We start from the raw sequence: 18,121 nt of genomic DNA on the forward strand, positions 1-18,121 counted from the left end.
AACCATTGAACGGTAGCAAAGGTACTTGTGGCCCCCACACGGAGACCACAAGGTGACAGTGCCTCCCGGCAGCTCTTCCCCAGGCTTATCTCCCTGGTTCCAGCAGGACCTGCATGATATCCCCCTAAGACAGGGTCAGAGTGTGGCCAAGCGCTCCTGTGTGGCCCCAGGGGACAAGCAAAGTCCTGGGACACCATGTGAGAAGAGTTTTCTGTGCCCCCACAGTCTATGAGTCTATGCTGCACAGCGTGGATCCCCTTTAATCTGTCGGGACCTGTGATACTGTCCACGGTGAGTCTGAAGGATGTCTGAAGCCAGCCCTGGCTGTGGGGCGCTCAGATTGCTGAGAAATGTGTCACCATGAAACCAGCCTGGGGCTCGCTGGCAGTTCCTTATCGCTCCGGGCTGCTCGGTCAAGCCTGGCGATAACCCCCAGACAATGGGGTGAAACGGCCCCTTTGTCTTCTGTGCCCGTCCATCTCCCGCTCTGTCCTCCTGTATCCGAGTGAGACTTTGTCCCTTAAACACCGGTGCCCTTAAGGAGTGTCAGGTGGGTGACCTTTCCTACAGAGCTCTGGGCTCCCAGCCTTTCTCTCTCCCTCGGAATGTCAATCAGTCACGGCTGCTTGTTCCAGGATGGCCGGGGGCCGTGAAGGAGGCAGTGACTGGACATGTGGTCACTGGGGGTTTGGCCAGCCAGATGCCCTGCGGTCCCAGCAGCAAGCCTGTGAGTCATACACGGCCGTACAACATATTCATCCTTAGCCTGTTTTTTTTTTTGGTCGCCAATTTGGGGGGATTTTTCTTCATTCATATGCTCGCACGTGGTCAGAATTCTTGTGGTATGTTATACCGTAATGTGGAATGCCTCGTGTGCGTAAGTTTTAAATATTTTGGGGTCATTTATTTCATCATTAAATGAGCATTTATCAGGTAACTATTACATTCCAGGCACCGAGCTGTATGACGGGGACGCAGAGATAAATTTGATGTGTCTCTTCATGGAATTAAAATCTCATGAGAAATGATTTTGCCACGTATAACCGTGATTCTTGTCCCCAGCTCTTGTCCCCAGGAGGGTGATTTATGGTGCACCCATGACGATGAAGAAAACCTGTAAAACCAGAACTTATCTGTGAAAACTATCGAGCTGCTACGTTATTTGCTTTAATGATGTGGTGAGTCATGAGCTTGTCAGTGTCCCCTGCCTGAGTCCACCTTCTCTGGGCTCGCTGGCCAGACATTTGCTGAAAACCAGAAGAAATAGCATTGCAGGATCTCCCGGGAAGACAGAAATTTCTCTGAGTGTTTATAACAGTAAATTTAATTCCGGAAGTCATGGCAGGTGGTGGCGAAAGTAAACGGCCGGCACGGGATGGTGAGACAAAGCAGAGAACAACCTCCAGAGGCTTTCGCTCCTCTTCCGAGGGGAGGGATGAAGGAAGGACGGGTGACGTCCAAACCCAGGGTCTTTGCCACCTGGCGGAAGCTGGAACCTCAGGTCTCATATCGGAGACGGGGAATCTTACAGAAGACACAGCAGGAATCGGCCCCAGGGGCAGTGAGGGAGGGCAGTGTCATAGCTGGAATATTTATGTGTCCTCTCCGTCACCCAAATTCACATGTTGAAACCTAACCCCCAAAGGGATGGTGGTAGGAGCTGCAACCTTTGGGGGTGACGAGGTCGGGAAGGTGGGGCCCCCATGAGTGGGATCAGTGTCCTTATAAAGGAGACGGCACAGAGTCTCCTGCCCCCTTCCACCACGGGAGGACACAGCGAGAAGGTGCCATCCACGAACAAGGAAGTTCGTACAACTTCGTTCACTGGACGCAGAGTCTCCCAGCACCTTGACGTTGGACTCCCAACCTCCAGAAGTGTGAAAACTAAATGCCTATTCTTTAAGCAGCCCAGTCTGCGGTGTGTGTCCCCCGTGTATTTCAGGTGGAGGGAACCATGAGGACGAAGCTGCTAAGGCTGAGCAGGCCAGGAATGTTCCAGAATCATAAAAAAAAAAAAAAAGCATGGAAAAAAAAAAAAAAAGCATGAAAAAAAGCGCCAAAAAAAAAAAAAGCAATAGCAGATGATGTCAGGAAGGGGAGGAGGCACCGGATCACACACCACCGACAGGAGACTGGGCGGTCGCGAAGTAGAAAATGCCCTCAGCTTGGACCAAAGGATGTGAATGACATTGACACAGTAGCCGGATGTACATTTTATAAAATAATGTTATATCGTCCACACGAGGGTGAGATGTACGTATTATCAAATAATATTATATCGTCCACACAACAGCAGGACGTACGTATTATAAAATAATATTATTTCATCCACATAACATCAGGATGTACGTGTTACAAAATAATATTATATCTGATAAATGTTTCACCGCTGTGCGGTACGCTGGAAACTAATGTAAAGTGATACAGAATATCAACTGTAACTGAAAAATTAAAAAAAGTTTTCGCCAAAAAATATTATATCTGTAAACATGCAGGATTCACTCGATATTCTGGAAATACCGGCTGAGTTCTCGTTATGCGTCAACACTGGCAAATTTGATAGACAAACCTTGGTTTCACGGAGTTTACATCTAACTGAGGAGAGAAAGAGCAAACGGGTAAATAAAATACGTAAATAAACAGGATACACGATACAGTTGTGGGCAGAGTAAGTATTAGGAAGGAGCATGAATCAGGGTCGAGGGCGTGACTGGGGGGTAGAGATGCGGAGATCTGAACTTGACAAAGACATTTTTCTCAGCTCATTACAGTCCGTCTTGTAAGTTTTTCATGGGGATGACAGGGAAGTAAAAATCGACCCACGCGTCATGTTTTTAGATATTGAGACTGTTGAGAACATTCGCCATCTCTTGTTCACCGACATTCGGAATGCGATACCCACCAAGGCCGGGAGTGTTTCTGTTGGCATTATGCGGGGTTATGGTCCCAAGGCGAATGAGATGGTGCGATCTGAGCGGAGAACTGGAGGATGGAGAAGACATGAGGGTAACGCTGTCTTCAGCTTTCCCTCCGAGGGAGGAGCAGGCGTGGGGCTGGAGGACATGCAGCACGGGGACGGGAGACGGGAGAGGAAGGCAGGCGTGTCGGGGATGGCCCAGTGGGCCAGGGGTGACCTTGGACTTGACCTATGAGCACCAGCAGGTGTTGGCGTGGGGACACGGGAGGCCCCTCCTCCGCTTTGCGCGTGAAGAGCTCGCTCTGCTGGCGCTGGCCGACAGGGTGAAGGAGGAGGACCCGCGGGAGACGGGGGAGCTGGCAACACGTGGTCAGATGTGAAGTCAGTGTGCCAGGGGCCGATGGAAAACGATGTCGCTGGTACCGAGCTGGGCGCGGGATGGCACATGCACGCGGGGCGGAGGCGGGCCAGGCGGCCGGTCACGCAAAGAAGGCCGTTCGCCCCACACTTGGTCTGCATTTTGTACTGGGGCCGATGAACTTGCCGTCTAAAGGTCCGGGGACTCAATCTTTTAAGGCTTCTATTCCAGCTCCTCCTCCCCTCTGAGGCATGCGAGGCCGCGCACACATCAACGGGAGCAGCTGCGTTCCAATAAAACTTTATTTACAGAAACAGGGGCAGGCAGGATTTGGCCCCTGGGTTGTAATGCGCCGACTCTTGCACTGCCTGTCAAATGTCCTGACCTCGCTGCCCACGTGAGATCGCGGCCATGCGCGCAGGCCGTCCACGCGCCCAGGATCCTGCGCTTCGTGACATTGGGAGCTGGTCGGTGCGCCCTTCGATCTCCTGGCCCGCAGCGTGACTTCATCTCCTGCCCAGGGTGATCCTTTTGGGTCGCTCACCGGGTAATATTACTGTTCTTAGCGTTTACTGGTTACTTGCAAATCTCTGACTCCTCTGTACGATTTTTAACGCCGGCCTCTGACTTTACGTCGTTGCCGACGAAACCACGGGCATTTTTATTCTGCCTCTCCATTTTTTTCTTCTTTCCGCTAAATCCTTTTGTTCCTTTTTTGGTGCCTAGAAGGATGGTTTGATGCACAATGCTCGGACCTTGGAGTAGCCAGACCTGGGTTTGAGTAATAACAGCTCCGCCCTCAGGCACCGTGGGTTTTGGGACAATTGCTTCATTTCTCTGAGCCGGTGTCCTCACGTGTCAGACTCAGGTGATGATACTTCCTTTGCAAGGTGGTTAACATCACATGAGAATCGCCAAGTACCCAAGTACAAAGCGACATGACGACTTGCGATTTCTTCCTTAATAAGTGTTCAGTCCAAAGGGAAGATGCAGAATTCCCTGGAAATGCTGTGAAGCTTTGTAAAACCTCCAATGAATACGTTACTGCATTTTAAATATTTTCATAAAGTCCCCGTGAGCTTTCAATCTGACCGTATGTGATCATGACGGAAATAAAGTACCCAAAACATAACCGCGTATGCACACGAGATAATCGCCCACTTGATTATCCTTCGAGAATATACCATTAAGCAGGAAAACTGCGTCTTCTAACTTTTTGCTGAAACGTCATACCAATTTATGGTGACAGAAACAGTAATAGCTGTTATAGTAATAGGAGAGATATTTTGAATACAGCGACTGGTTAACAGTCACGAAAACCGAAAATGTTTTAAGCCACCGACCGGCACTTCACATGTAGATATAAAGACGGATTTCACACTCTGCAGCTAGAGGCACACACATTATAAAAATCCCATAAAAAGCTCTGTGCATTTTATTTTACGCATTCCGGGTGGGCCGCGTTAATGCGTGTGCTAGTCTTTGAAACCCGCCTGATACCCATCGACCAATGTTTTTATGGCCCCAGGTTCATTACTTTATTTTGAGCTGGCAATTTATCTTTCACTCAAACTTTGCATTTGCCAGACGAGCCGTTTCACATGGAAAATAGAAATCGATAGATCCGGTCGATGTAATTGTTAAGTCTGCGATGATGGTCCCAGAATTGCTTTGGAGATATCTTCTAGAAATCTCGTCAGATTGAAAATAAACGATGGCCACACGCGTCTAGAATGTAGCAGGAGAATCCAGCAGGATCGTAAAACCAGGTAGTAGCAGGTGTCACACTGGCTACCAAGCGGAGCGGAGGGGTATTGGAGCGCCGTGTGAGAAATCACAGCCTCGGATTTTGGGGAGAATTAACCTCCTAACTCAGCGTCCCAGCTTTTGCATTAATTGACAGGGCTCCTCATTCCATTGTCATTCTAAACAGGGTTGTGACATTGCGTGACAAACGTGGGTTTCCTCCCCGATAGTCACTTCTTCTCCACGGAAGGTAGTGGGGTGTAGACAGACTAAGCGGGCCCTTAGAATAAAGGCAGCAAGCCACACACGGGTGTAAAGGAGAGATCCAGGGAGCTCATGCTTACGGCATCGCAGGCTTTCGTGTAGGGCCTAAGCCTTGGTACGTGGAAGCCTCGTAACCCAGCTACGAGCTGGGCACTGCTACCTTCTTGCTCACTGATTCTCAGAAACCTGTTGGCCACCGATCTAGCCTCTCAGGACAGTCAACGCCGTGTCACCGTCACAGCTGGCCAGACAGCAGGCGGGAGGCAGCCAACCTCACTGGATCACGCACACACTTCACCTTCGCATTTTTTCTAGTAACGACGTATTGTTTTCCTAGGGGTTCCAGACCGTTCTATGAAGTCTGCGGCTACTTCATGCTCAAGGTCAACGCTCTTCAGTCATTCACACTATACCTTCTTGGTCTTTCTTATCCCCAAGAATAATGTTTGATCATTGAGCCTTATTCTCCTCTGACTTTGCAGCCAGAAAAAAAGAAATCTTTTAATAGTGTATTAAATCGGACCCTGACTTTCTGCTTAAATAAACACGTAGTATCTGGCCCTGCGCTTTTGGCTTCATTATATTTTTCAATTAAATTTCAGGAACATGGAGTTGGATAAATTATAATTCCTGGCCCAGGACATTTTTATCACTGTCCCAGCTACGGCCCATTCTGCACGTCCGACGAGCTGTTTAATTAGTTATCGTTCATGGTGTAAGGGACACCAGAAAATTCTGTCACCAATAAGAAAAATGGTTATGATCAACTAACTATTCCCTCATCTTTCTTTTACGGATTTATGCACGTACGAGCTTACTCAGGAGTCATTTTCATTCTCGTTGTTTTCGCTTTGTAAAAACGGTATCCTGCCACCTATGTCCTGTCCGCAGGTGTGTTCTTTCGCTGCTATAAATTCAGGTCGATCTCGAATGCACGCATCTCAGCAATTCGTTTATTCTGACAGCTGGGGACTATTTCGTCCTGCGAACACAGCAGCATCTGTGCATCTGCTGCCTGGGTGTCCAGATCTGGCCAACAGGACCCGTGCTGCGGTGAACTTGCCTGTCTTGTGGTTTTACGTGAGGTAGCGTCTCTTGGGATGGACAGAAGTGGCATCATCGGCCATGTGAGGGGCCACTCGTTCTCCAGAGTGAGTGCGGCAATTTGCACGCCCACCTCGAATGTGCAGAAGCCACCTGCTCCCGAAGAGGTCGCACGGTCCGACCTGTCAATGGTAGGCAAGAGAAAGCATGTAAAATGCCACACTTATTTTAGATATTTTTTCCCGATCCCCAGTAATGCTAAATCTGTCTTTTAGAAATATGTGTTTCCTCACGTATCCATAATTTTGCTTATTTTTCTATTAGTCCATTTGTGCTATTTTTATTGATTTGTAGAAATTCCTTCACTAGCCTTCATTCTAATATTTGTCAGTTGCGTGTATTGTGGAAACATTTTCTTCTACTCTGATGAGTCTCTTCTTTCTTGAAGATGTTTTGGATAAACGTGTCTTAATTGTAATATAACCGAATATATCATTGTTGTTGTTGCTATTACCATTGTGATTTTATTTGTGTAGCGAGTACATTCTGTGTTTTATTTAAGAAATTGTCTTCTAGTCCTGGATTCGCCTCCGATCTGACTCCCGATTTGTTCTTTTGTGTCGGCTGATGCTGTGAGGACCCCTTCCTCATTCTCTTGCGCCTTATCCAGGTTTCGCTGGAGGCTAAATCATTATCGGCTTCCGCGCCTTTGAGGTTGAAGCTGTTTCACGTGGGCTGCTAGGGTGGGGCTGAGGCCCCAGTTCCAGCTGTGTGACTGGGGTGCGGGGGGCAATCTTGGTGCTGCCCCCTTGCCCTGTGCTGCCCCCTGCGGCTGTAACCCGGGTTGGTGCAGTTCTCAGCCAAACTGCACGCTGAGAAGCAGAGACAAGGCGTGGGCTGATGAATTTCCATGGTTTTAGGCATCGATCGTTCCAGTACCTGTTACGGTATTCATAACCGCCGCCCCCCATATGGAACCTTGCAAGCGAGCTCCTGGCTTTTGCATGCAGCCTCTGGAACTGTAGGTCTACATTTTCCGCGAAACGGGAGTCTGAGTATGTGATGAAGGGGTGGGCATTAGGAGGCCCAGAAGCAATTGGCTGGACAAGAGAAGGGAAGGGAATGACCTTCGACATTGACCCTTTGAAACGCCCAACATTGAATCAGAGAGCAGAATGTTCTCCAGCTGGTTCTAGTTAGCCACTTGTAGGAAACCCCAAAGTAAACCACAATTTTTGGTTTTGTTTTTGTTCTGTTGTGGTCCTGAGAAGGCTTTTTTTTTCCCTCCCAAAGTTCCCGTGAATTCGGAAGAGTGTGAATCCGTGCGTGAGTCACCTTCGTCCGTCTATTCGCTTGATCTCTGGGTGTCACATTACTTTCTTCACATTGTTAACTGTGTTTCTCTTAAACTCTTGACTGTCGTGGGTTCGCGTTGCCCAAAGTGGCCAGTGAGGGTTGAAAGGCTGTTTCTGGGTCTTCTTTCTCTTCGCCAGCTCTGCAGATAGAGCCTGTCAACTCTCTCTGCTTTACTCTCCACTGGCATTGAATTATCGCCATATATTCTCATATTTTAAACACTCTTAAGAAGCAAGCAATCAGTGAGCTGCCAAGGTGTTCCGAAGAGACGCTTCTTCGAATATAATTCACATATGGCCGCCTTCGTCATTTAATTTTTGTCTGTAACAGTCCGAGAAGTGTTTAAACGCTAGGAAAAATTTCTCAGAAGAGGACACAGCTCATTCCTCTAGTTCAGTTCAGCGTGACTGTATTCACTTCAGCGAAACGTGGGGAAGCCTTCCTGAGTTTCAAGTCACACTGGATTAACCTACTCAGTAGTAACTGAGAATACTGCCTGATTATTTAATTCAGATTCGGGCTGTAGAGTTGACAATTTAGCCCTAGGAATAGATTCTCACAGATGGAGGATTCGGAGTTGCCTTCGTAGTTTATCTATACGGCCAGCGTGTGGCGCTGTTTCCTGTTAAAAGCTGCCTTCTAAATTTTCTGAAGTCTCTTTCCCAAGTCTATGGTATTTACATGGCTCAGTGTAAATTTCCATGGGCTTGAAAACATCAGAGAAAAACCCACTTTAAGTCTTTTAACAGAATAGACTTTCAATATTTTTGAAGAGCACCTGTAGGTTTCTCTCTTTATGTTTAGGAAGGAAAATCAGAATGAAAACACGATCGTTTAAAAAAGCTTGGAAAAGTCTCCTTTTGCAAAATTTTAAACAGGAATTTTACTGAAAAGAATTCATTCATTGCACATGAAGAGCAGGGCACTCAGAAGTGAGGGAGAAGCTTTGTAGTTCAAGTTATATCCTTTAAGATTTAGTTAAAATTATGTAACTTAAATTTCTTTTAATTCGCTTCTGCTACTCAAAAGGTATTTTGGGGGCAAGCCAGTCACATTTTGGTTCTGCTTCAGAACCGGAAACACACAAGTTACTTTTTCTATTTTAAATAGTTTGCTGCATTTGGGGGCGATTCGATAGGATTTTGTTTATGGCTACTCTGTGGTTTTCGACGGGGACCGTTTGTAGGTAGAGTCGGGGGTGACAGCGAAGACGTTTTATGACTGTTCATGGCACTGTGGGCAGCAGCAGAGTTAAGGCAACTCTTGCCTGGTCACTGGGACGAGCGTTTGTTTCCGCTGGCTTTGAACATCCTTCGATACCACTGGGTTTCGGAAACCCAACGTGCCTCCGACGTCGCCCCTGGCTGCTCTGCTCACTCAGACACTAAAATCAACAGAGGCCATCACAGGTGTGGAGCTTAGCTGCTCCTGGGGTGAAGCTGGGTCAGAGAAGCTTTCCCGGCTGAACTGCTGCCATCACCATCCCCATGAAACATTTGAAAATGCAAACGCCAATATGCGTTTCATTCTTTTTTGTCATTATTTTAATTTTACTCATTATTGCCGTGACAGAAGAAAACTCTAGTGATCACCGAATCTAGACTAGGCTCTCACCTTGACGGCAGGAAAATTTAACCGTGATGGACGGACGGGTGGTGCCTTTGGGGGAGGGGAGGGAAAAGGGCGAGGAGACAAGTTTTTGAAACATAGCAGTAGCTCGATATCGCGCTATGGGGAGCTCTTCGTATATTTTGCAAAAAAGCATTAAAATGTAATGAAAATATTCTTCAGCGCACAGAAGTGACGGCCAACACATTTCGAATATTTTTTTTTTTTGTAAAATCTTAGTAAACACCGAGATGATTAATAAAACTAATTCCTCTAAACCTGCAAATCATACAACCGGGTTTTCATCGTCTCGCTGAAGAGGAAGCTGCGTCGTCTTCTAGAGCTATCCCGAAACAGAAAATGGGACTTGCAAGGTGATGAACGGAAGCCGACGACCGAAAATGAATGTGGTTCCTCTCTTCCCCAAAGCGGGGAGAGTATGTTCAAGGATTCTGGGCAAGCAGCTCAATTTTGCATTCGAAAAATGATTAAACTGGCCGCCAGAGCCCAGATCGGTCCAGTACCATTCTGGAAAATTCCATCCTCGCCAGAAATCGATTACGAAAGATGCCAATCGGATATTTATCCATTCAGTTGGTAACTGCACCCTGCTCCCCGACCCCCATATTTCAATGTTTCTTTTCCTCTCTTAAGAGCTCTCGGCGTATTCACCGCACCAAGCATTCCGAAGCTGAGCAGAGGCGATTCACTCTGCAGCAGGAGGAAAGCACAGGTCAAGGAGAAATCCAGAAGGGTCCAGCTAAGGGATTCTGGGAACTGAGCCTGGAATGGTGGAAGCGAGGAGGGACCAAGGCCCTAGCAGGACACATTCTGGGGTTTCTTGCATTTTCATTCCTGGAAGTCGATTGCCGTTTCTGAGAGAAGGTGTGTGTGACGGCCTCATCAGATGAAAGGAATTAAGAGGAAACCGGATGTGATCTGCGAGCTCCCTCCCCTCCCTTCCTTGTCCCCGATAACCTATCACGGGTGGCCTGGGACTGCATTCGAGTCAAGACTCATCGGTGCCGTCACTGGTTCCCTTCACTGTTAGAGTAAGTTCTCAACTTGCTTTTCCAAGAGGGGCGAAGCAGAGAAAGCTAATTCCTGCTCCCTTCATATTTCATCCTTATCAGTCATAGCTGGAGAATCTTTTAAAAGACAAGTCACTGGCCAAAAAAGAAATGAGTCTAAGACGGTCTTGGTTAAATGTATTGGAAAAAAAAAATACCCAAAACGTATTGATATGTTTATTAAGAAATAGATGGGTATGTCCAACCCATAGCAACGCGAATACCTAAAAAAGGTCCTTTCAACAAAATGAAGTCACAGATGCTTTCGAAATCAAAGTTTCTGCTCCATTTTTAACGGCGTACCTGTTTTCTAAATCGGTTCTCTCTCAAAGCAGTCCCTGGTTCGCTGACTGCACAACTACCTGCAGTGGTGTTTAAAAGTTGAGATTCCACAGTCTCACCCCAGATGCACTGACCCCTGGTCTCTGACTGCACGGGGCCTGGAGCTAGTTCCCCAGGGGGTTCTTAGTGTCTGCTGGAAAACAAACAAACAAACAAACAAAAACAAGTAACTGAAATAAACTGCAAGGAAGAGCTCAGCTAAGTCTTTGGAGGCGGTGAGCGAGGGCCTTGTCTGTGTGTTTCTTCCGTAACCTGACCCAGCCGGCCGCGTGTTTCAGTCTGTCTTTGATCACGAGGACAGAAGTGAGCGTTTCTGCTCTCCCCGGCAGACGTGGGATCCGTCTGCTTCAGTCAAATGTAAGTCAACAGGAAGTTCATCTCTTCACACAACCTCAGACCTGGGGGTTCAAGTTGACTCGGAGGACCAGGTGTGCTACACTCTGTGTTACTAACGCACCTGGCGATTCCCACCTGTGCATTTACCTGTCACGCCTTCCACATACCCTTCGGGCTCTCCTCTCGTGCGCCCCATCTTCGTCAGCTGAGGGTGTGGCTTAAGCCATCCTGCCGAAAGTTCGAGAGTTACTGTGTACTGACTGGCAGGGCCTATTGCATAAGAGATCGGGCAAATGTGAGCATCTATTTCAAAAGGATCCATGACCTACATATTGACTGTTTTTCTGACTTTACCGAAATGTTTTCCTTTTGAAAGTTATGTGAAACTGTAATTAAATGCCATGAAAAAGGCCAGCCTAATCACAGAAGATGGGAGTGATGATTCTAAAACAAGAAAGCACGAGTATTATTTTAACATTTGCATAATAAGGTGGCCCTCTCACCTAATTCCAAGCTTTCTGTTCAACTGACTGGATGCTCTCCTTTATGTTTTATTATAAAACGCATTGATTCACAGAAATGAATATGCTATGGAAGCCATATAAGTAGCACACACGTCGCTTTTTTAAAAAATGCAGTGATCCTTTTGAACATTTAAAAGCTGTTTTTCAAAGGTCAGCATGCCTGTCCATGTGATTTCTCTTTCTGGAATATAAATTTCATGACATGCAGGGGAAAGTTACAAATCGAAGATGCCATAAGAAAACACTTGCCTCCACCAAGATGAACTATTTGCCTAAGCTGAAAACTTGAACACACGCTCTGGAAGGATCCACGCTAGCTTTTGGAAGTGTTTTTACGAATTCCCAAACGGAAGCGACGATGTTTCGAAGACGATGCCCGCATTCAGATGTCACGCCTCCGTTTACATTGACGTGAGGCTTTATACACCTTCCCACTTGGGGTCGCCTCCTTGCCCATTAGTCAATATTAATTGTGTCTGACACACTTAAATGATTTCCCTTTGCAATTCCGAGCATCTTTTTAAACGAACTATTGAGCTCACGTGAGAGTACGCCTGAATGTTTTATGTTTCCGGCTGAAGCGTAATATTGTTTTGCTGACCTACCTCATTTGAACCTTGCCCCAAATGAAAATCGACATCGTGACCGAAAAACGTTAAATCCCCTTCTAAGACCGAGGTCCTAGGTCACACACCCATGAAGCCAGCTCTGCCTACCGATCCCTTTGAAGAAGACAACCCTGAACTTTAAAAAAAAATTCATTGAGAAACACACTGAGCGATGAATTCCCTTGGCCTTGCCGACTTGGCTTTGTCAAGAAAGGTAACGTGTAAGATGATGAACTTGGAAAAGGCTCACAGGTATAAGGGGCGACTGTAGATGGCTGTCCTTATAATTCCACAGGAAGATGTCCAGATTTCAGAGCGGAAGGCATGCACGCCAGAGAATGGGGGGAGGGGCGGAAAATCGGAAACAGCTGTAGGGTGTCACTCGGTTATTCCGCATCTGAATATAAGGCTTTTTGGCGCGACTGTGTTATAGAAACATCCCCGTGCCCTAAGCACAGCCTTCAGGGTCATGTCCCTGCTCTCTAGGGTCTCCGGCCTGCAAGGGGGCTGGGCCACCATCACTGCCCAGTGGAGCTCTGGGGAAGGATAAAGCTTTGTTACAGGTGCTGTGTTTATTAATGCCACTGTGTCCCTTTGCCTGGCGTGGCCCAGGCTGGGGAGGGTGGAAGAGACTTGCAGAGATTTTGAGAGAGCACGGGGTGGCCGTTTCAGGGCTCGAAAGAGTGACTCGCGAGGCTTGGGGCAAATACAAGGGGAAGATCTCTGTTTTGAATAACTCATACCAGTGCGGGCTAGAAAAACAGACACCCGAGGGACACAAGGTGCGATGGCTCCGTTTTTAAAAACATGTTGGTAGCTACATACTCGGATCTTTCCCCAGGTAATAGTAAGAAGGGAAGAGGGAATGGGGAAGGACTGAACGGAGGGAGGGGACACGGGACGAAGCCGGAGAGAAGAGAGGAAGGGACGCAGCAATGGGTGGGGGTGAGGAGGGGGACATGCCAGTCACACGTCCACGCCTGGCGTGTGTCGCGTGCTGCACCCATTTGGCTTCTGTCGTAACCCTTTCCCACTACTTGGGAAAAGGAAAAACGCGAGTCGGCCGAAGTTCCGCGCTCGCGGGAGCAGTTGGGGAGGCGGCGCGCACCTTGGGGGCGCTGGGTCCACCCTTCTGCGGTTCGGCCGCGCTTGGGGGTCGGAGACCCGCCTTCCAAGACAGCAGCGCGCAGCCCAGGCCCGGGGTGGCGCACACCTGACATTTACCTGGATGAGGGCGGAGGTGGGGGCAGGAAGGAGCGAATGCGCGCTGCGGGGGAGGCCGCGTGGGAGAGCGACCCCCCCACACCCCCGAGAGGGGCGCGCAGCGGGGACCCGGTCCGTGCGGCCCTCCCTTTGAGCGGCCGGGGCTCAAAGACCTGCCCACGGCCCTCGGCCCGGCCCCCCTGTCACTCACTTTCCTCGCAGCCAATGGCGCGGCCGCCTGTCACCCTCGGCCCACCCCTCGGGGCCGCGCGGGGAGGGCGGTCCGCGGGCGCGGAGCGCGCGGGGCCGGAGTTGAATGATTGAACTTTCCGGGCGACTTGCGGCGGCCGCGAGGTCCCCGGCAGTGCGGCCCCGGCGCGGAGCGGGGAGCCTGAGCCAGCGCGCGGCGCCCGCGCCCCCGACGCGCAGCCATGGTGGCCGGGGCGCCCGGCGCGGCCCTGACCCTCTGCCTGTGGCTGGCGGCCTCCGGGGGCTGCCTGGCTGCCGGCCCCGGCTTCGCGGCGGCGCGGCGGCTGGACGAGGCGCTGTCGGCCCGGAGCGTCCAGCGCGCCCGCTGCGCGTCCAGGTGCCTGAGCCTGCACATCACGCGCATGTCCGCCTTCTTCCAGCGCTCGCAGGTACGGGGACCGCCGCGCGCCCCCGGGGGCCTCGCGGCGCTGCTGCCGGCCGAGCGGGGGGCGACCCGGGGCGCGCGCCTCCCGCCCCCGCGCGCAAACTTCGCGGCCCTCGCGCCCCGCGGGTCCCTGGCCCTCCGCGTGCGCCTTTACAGTCGGGGTGCTCAGACCCTCCCTTCCAGCCTCCTCCCAGCCCCCGAAAGGAAAAGGAAGGCGACAGCATGGTCCCCCCAGCTCCCTTCTTCCCCGGCGGCAAAGCCAAGGCGGTTGTCCGCAGGGCGGGCTCGTTAGTTTCCCGGGACTTCGGCGAGTCCCGCGAACTCCCTGGCGCTCCGGGTCGTCCGGCGCCGCCCGCACGGCGAGCGAGCTGGGGAGGCGCGCCCGGCTGCGCCCGGGGACCCGCGCGACGCGCCCGGCTCCGCTGGTGCCCGCGGGCCGACACTTTGTCTCTGTTGCGCGAAGCTCCCGCACTCAGGCCGGGAGGTCGCGGGCCACGCTCCGAGCCCCAGGCGGGGCAGTGGGGCCAGGTCGTGTGTTCCGCCCGGATGCTGCGGGAAGGGTCCGGGGGTCACTACGTGCCCAGCCCCGAGAGCCTGAGGGTGGGAAGCGCGTGCGGGGGCGTGGAAAAGCGACACTGTGTGGGAGATTCCGGGAGAGGCGCGCTTGGCGCCTGTGCACGGGGTCCACAGTGGCGGGGACCTCCGCGGGAACCTGCGTGGGGTTTTGGGGGGCACGGGACTCACTCCGGGACTCAGCCCAGGCGCGGCGCGCAGCTGCCTTCCCCCGTGGGGACAACTCATCTCTCTCCCGTGCCATCGTCCTCTGCTTAGCCTTGTCGCCTCCATCCTTAGCTGCTCACCTGTTCTAAGACCCCCAACTTCTGCGGCAGGCACCACTGCGCAGCCCAGGAGGAGGCGGGCTGGGGTGGGGGGGGCTCCCTAGGGGTTTCTGAGATGAGCCCTCTGCCCCTAAGAAACTCTCTGGGCGCGGAGAGGGGGCCTTCTCGGGGGCCTGGGGATTACGCTGAGAGAGAGAGATGACCGTGAGGACCCGGGACTTTGGGACGAATCTCCGTGGCCTTCGGCGATGTTCGGAGCTGCGCGAGGGCAGGTGGAACCTCGCGCAGAAGGCAGCAGCGGGAGAACCAAATTCGCGACGCTGGGAGACGGAGCCGGCTCGCGAAGCCTGCGTGTGCCTCGCTGCGCTTTTCTGCTCGTTCCCAAAGCAGCAGCGTCCAGCGGCTTTCAGAGAAACTGACTGCCCTGCGCTCCTCCGGGGTCTCGGGGAGGGGAGAAGCGAGGGCTCGTCCCCCTCGGGGACATCCCCGAGAGGGCTCGTCCCCAGGCACCCAGTGCCAACAGCGCGCCCCTCCCTGCCCCGCAAGTCACCCTCCGCAGACAACAACAGACAATACGGCGAAACAGGGCGGCCCGCTCCCTGCAGAAAGAGCATCTTTTTCTTTCTGTTTCTTTTTACTGAATTGTCAGTTGCTGTAATTTATTTGTTTTACAGTTCCAGCGGCTAAAGAAGCAGTTTAGATCAAGCCAATTCCCATGAAAGGCTTTTCTTGTGGTCTCTTGGCGTGGTTTCTCCCTGGAAGAGAAACCGCTGACAGGACACACAGTGCCAGACAATCCCGATTACGTTTTAATTAGCTGGGGTGAAATAAGCTGCAAATTACCGTTAGGACTTAATAACTGCTGCTTTTGCAATCAGTTGCGAAGCCGCCGCCCGAGGTTTACCCCTAACCTGTCGCGCTGATCCGATTTATCTAAATTGCAGGGATTAAGGCTTTCTTAAGATCTGAAAAAGACAGCAGCTCATTCTCCTCATAAAAGTCAAGCTTCGCTGTCCCTCCCCCTTTTAAAAATAATTGGGGGAACGTGGAGGAGCCCGGCTGCAGCCAACTCGTTACGGCGCATGTGGTGTTTATTAGTGGGCGGGATCCTTCCGCAGGGCGCGTCCAGGGGGGTCCAGCACCTCACCCCACCCCGCCCTGCACCCCACCCTGCCTGCGCAGGGAGGCGCCAGCAGAAGGCTGTTTCTGGACCAGCCGCCCGTTCCTAAGTGTCTTGCACAGGTCTGGGTGGGTTTTGAAGGACGGAGGAAGGCTGGGCTCCGGCCTGCGGGCCAGCCAAGGGCGTGGGCTCAGGTGTGAAAGCTGCCGGGCCTGGCTAGGAAGGACCCCGCCTGTGCACTCATAGTGGACACAAAGAGCCACCAGGGGCGTGATCTTGAGTATCTGGCCTACGTAGGGTCTGAAGTCTTCACCCCAATTCGGAGCAGTTCCCAAGCCCCTGAGGCCTCCGAACCCCGCAGCAGGTGGACTGAGGTCTGCAGGTAGATCATGCACGCCCGATGCCCCCACGTCTGCGGTCTGGCTCGGCTTCCCCCCTCAGCCACGTGGCTGTCAACCTGCCTGAAAGCCCAAGACAGGCTGGATACTGATGCACGCCGGTGGGAAAGGGGATGGGAGTCGCCCTAATTATCAGGGCCGCCTTGGCCAGGACGAGCTTAGGATTTCACATGAAAGGGGGGTGGGGTCCCGACTGCCCCACTTCACCGCTGAGTGCTGGTCCGCGTGAGAAGGCTCGGTTCAAGCCAGCACCTCACAGGGTGGCAGCGTGCGCCACGCTGCCGGGTCAAGTTTGCACGTGTCACAGACGCATGTGCTTAGAACCCCGCCCGCGGAGCTGGGCGCAAAGGGCACCCCCCATCAGCGGGATGAAGGTGAGCTCTGGGCCGGCGTATGGAGCAGGGCGGAGAGTTTGGAGCCAGGCACATCTGCTCTGCGCCGGGCTTGGGCACTCTGCAGGCGCGCGGCTCGGGCAGGTCACCTTCCCGACCTCCCAGCCTGTCCTGCGTGCGGTGGGAGACCCGTAGCTGCGCGGCGACCGGGGAGGTAGTCACAGGGGTGGTGATAATGGCGCCGCCACTAACCGGCGGCTTCGTCGGTACCGGTGGCCGTTCTGGGTGTCTTCCGAGCGCCGTCTGAATTGTCACAGCAGCTAAACAAGGGAGAGGAAGGTTCGCTTCGTCCCCTGTCATTGCTGAGGATGCTGGCCGGTCACACGGCTCACGGGCCACGGAGCCGGGTCCCCGGTGAGGACGGCTACCGGTCCGCGCGTTTCTGTCTATTTTCAGGACTTTCTTGGTTCGTTGTTTCATTTCTTCCAGGGCCGCCTCTCTGCCCTTTGGGGCCCGGCACGAAATGAGGACACATGGTCCGTGGTTCAAAGTGCAGGGAAAAAAAGTCTAGAAGAAACTACAATTACGCAGTTTTCCTTTCGCCGGCGGCCGTCCTCTCTCCGCCGGCCACCCGTTCACAGTTGCTAATCCACGCTGTTCTCGGGAAAGAACAATTCTTAACCGCGCATAGATTTTACCGTCCGCCTTAATGGCGCGCGCTGCCAGCGTTCTGGGCCAACGTGCGCGCGTGTCCTCTGTGTGTGGGGTCACCAGCGTTACAGGGTCTGGATTTCCTGGCTTGGCCCTGAAGGACGCGTTGGTGTGGCTGCACGGACAAGCAAAAGCCAGACTCAGGGCGGTGGGGAGGGGGAAGAGAGGGACACCCCCACGAGCGCCCCGGGCACAGATCTGCGGGGCCCTCGCAGATCTCGTAGACCCTCGCAGGGGACAGGCGTGCACACGTACTTCCTCGGCCATGACCCTTTCCCAGCGCCAGATTCCGCCAGCTGCTAGACTAAGGCACGGTGCTTTGTTCTGGACGAAGCCTCAGGAAGCTGAGGCAGGGGTCTCCCCTCCAACCCGTCAACCCGTCCCCGAGCAGACAGGCTACCCCTAGATGTGTCGCAGCCTCGTCCTGGAGCCAACGGGGTACACGTGTCAGGGACGGGCGATCGGCTTCTTCCCGTGGACTCGTGGGCTCTGGCTGGCCACCCACAGACACAACATGGTGCCACCAGCATGGGATGATGACAGCCACTAAATTCTGGGACACTTCGGGATACGCGTTCTCAACCCCGACCCCCCTTGCACCCACGTCTATGTTCCTACAGGGCGCAGTGTGACAAGGCTGTGGGGCAAGGAGGAGGGAGAGGTTGGGTGAATATTGGGGTGCTAGGGTGCCAGGGAGCGGGGGAGCCAAGA

General features: G+C 52.4%; 1 protein-coding gene and 1 long non-coding RNA gene across 4 annotated transcripts in view; one reads left to right on the forward strand and one right to left on the reverse strand.

Annotated features, from left to right (window-relative positions):
* Positions 1 to 10,526: 10,526 nt before the first annotated feature.
* LOC120594227 (uncharacterized) lies at positions 10,527 to 13,669 on the reverse strand. 2 transcript variants are annotated; one of them, XR_005650525.1, is made up of 5 exons: positions 13,398 to 13,669; positions 12,424 to 12,595; positions 12,171 to 12,309; positions 11,189 to 11,269; positions 10,527 to 11,103 (listed from the first exon to the last, which is right to left on the reverse strand). It is a non-coding gene; the product is annotated as an uncharacterized LOC120594227 (long non-coding RNA). The 2 variants fall into 2 exon arrangements; XR_005650524.1 differs by having other exon boundaries at positions 11,189 to 11,311.
* Positions 13,670 to 13,721: 52 nt separating this feature from the next.
* Positions 13,722 to 18,121, forward strand: part of ANOS1 (anosmin 1) — a 144,710-nt gene continuing 140,310 nt past the window's right edge. The window contains exon 1 of one of the 2 annotated variants that reach the window (XM_039852229.1): positions 13,722 to 14,014. In XM_039852229.1, the coding sequence (XP_039708163.1) occupies positions 13,808 to 14,014 (207 nt within the window). In that variant the 5' untranslated portion in view covers positions 13,722 to 13,807. The remainder of the gene's footprint in view (positions 14,015 to 18,121) is intronic. The other variant, XM_039852228.1, reaches the window with a different exon arrangement.

This window comes from Pteropus medius, unplaced genomic scaffold (genome assembly GCF_902729225.1).
Source record: "Pteropus medius unplaced genomic scaffold, Ma_sr-lr_union100, whole genome shotgun sequence".
Lineage (NCBI taxonomy): Eukaryota > Metazoa > Chordata > Mammalia > Chiroptera > Pteropodidae > Pteropus > Pteropus medius.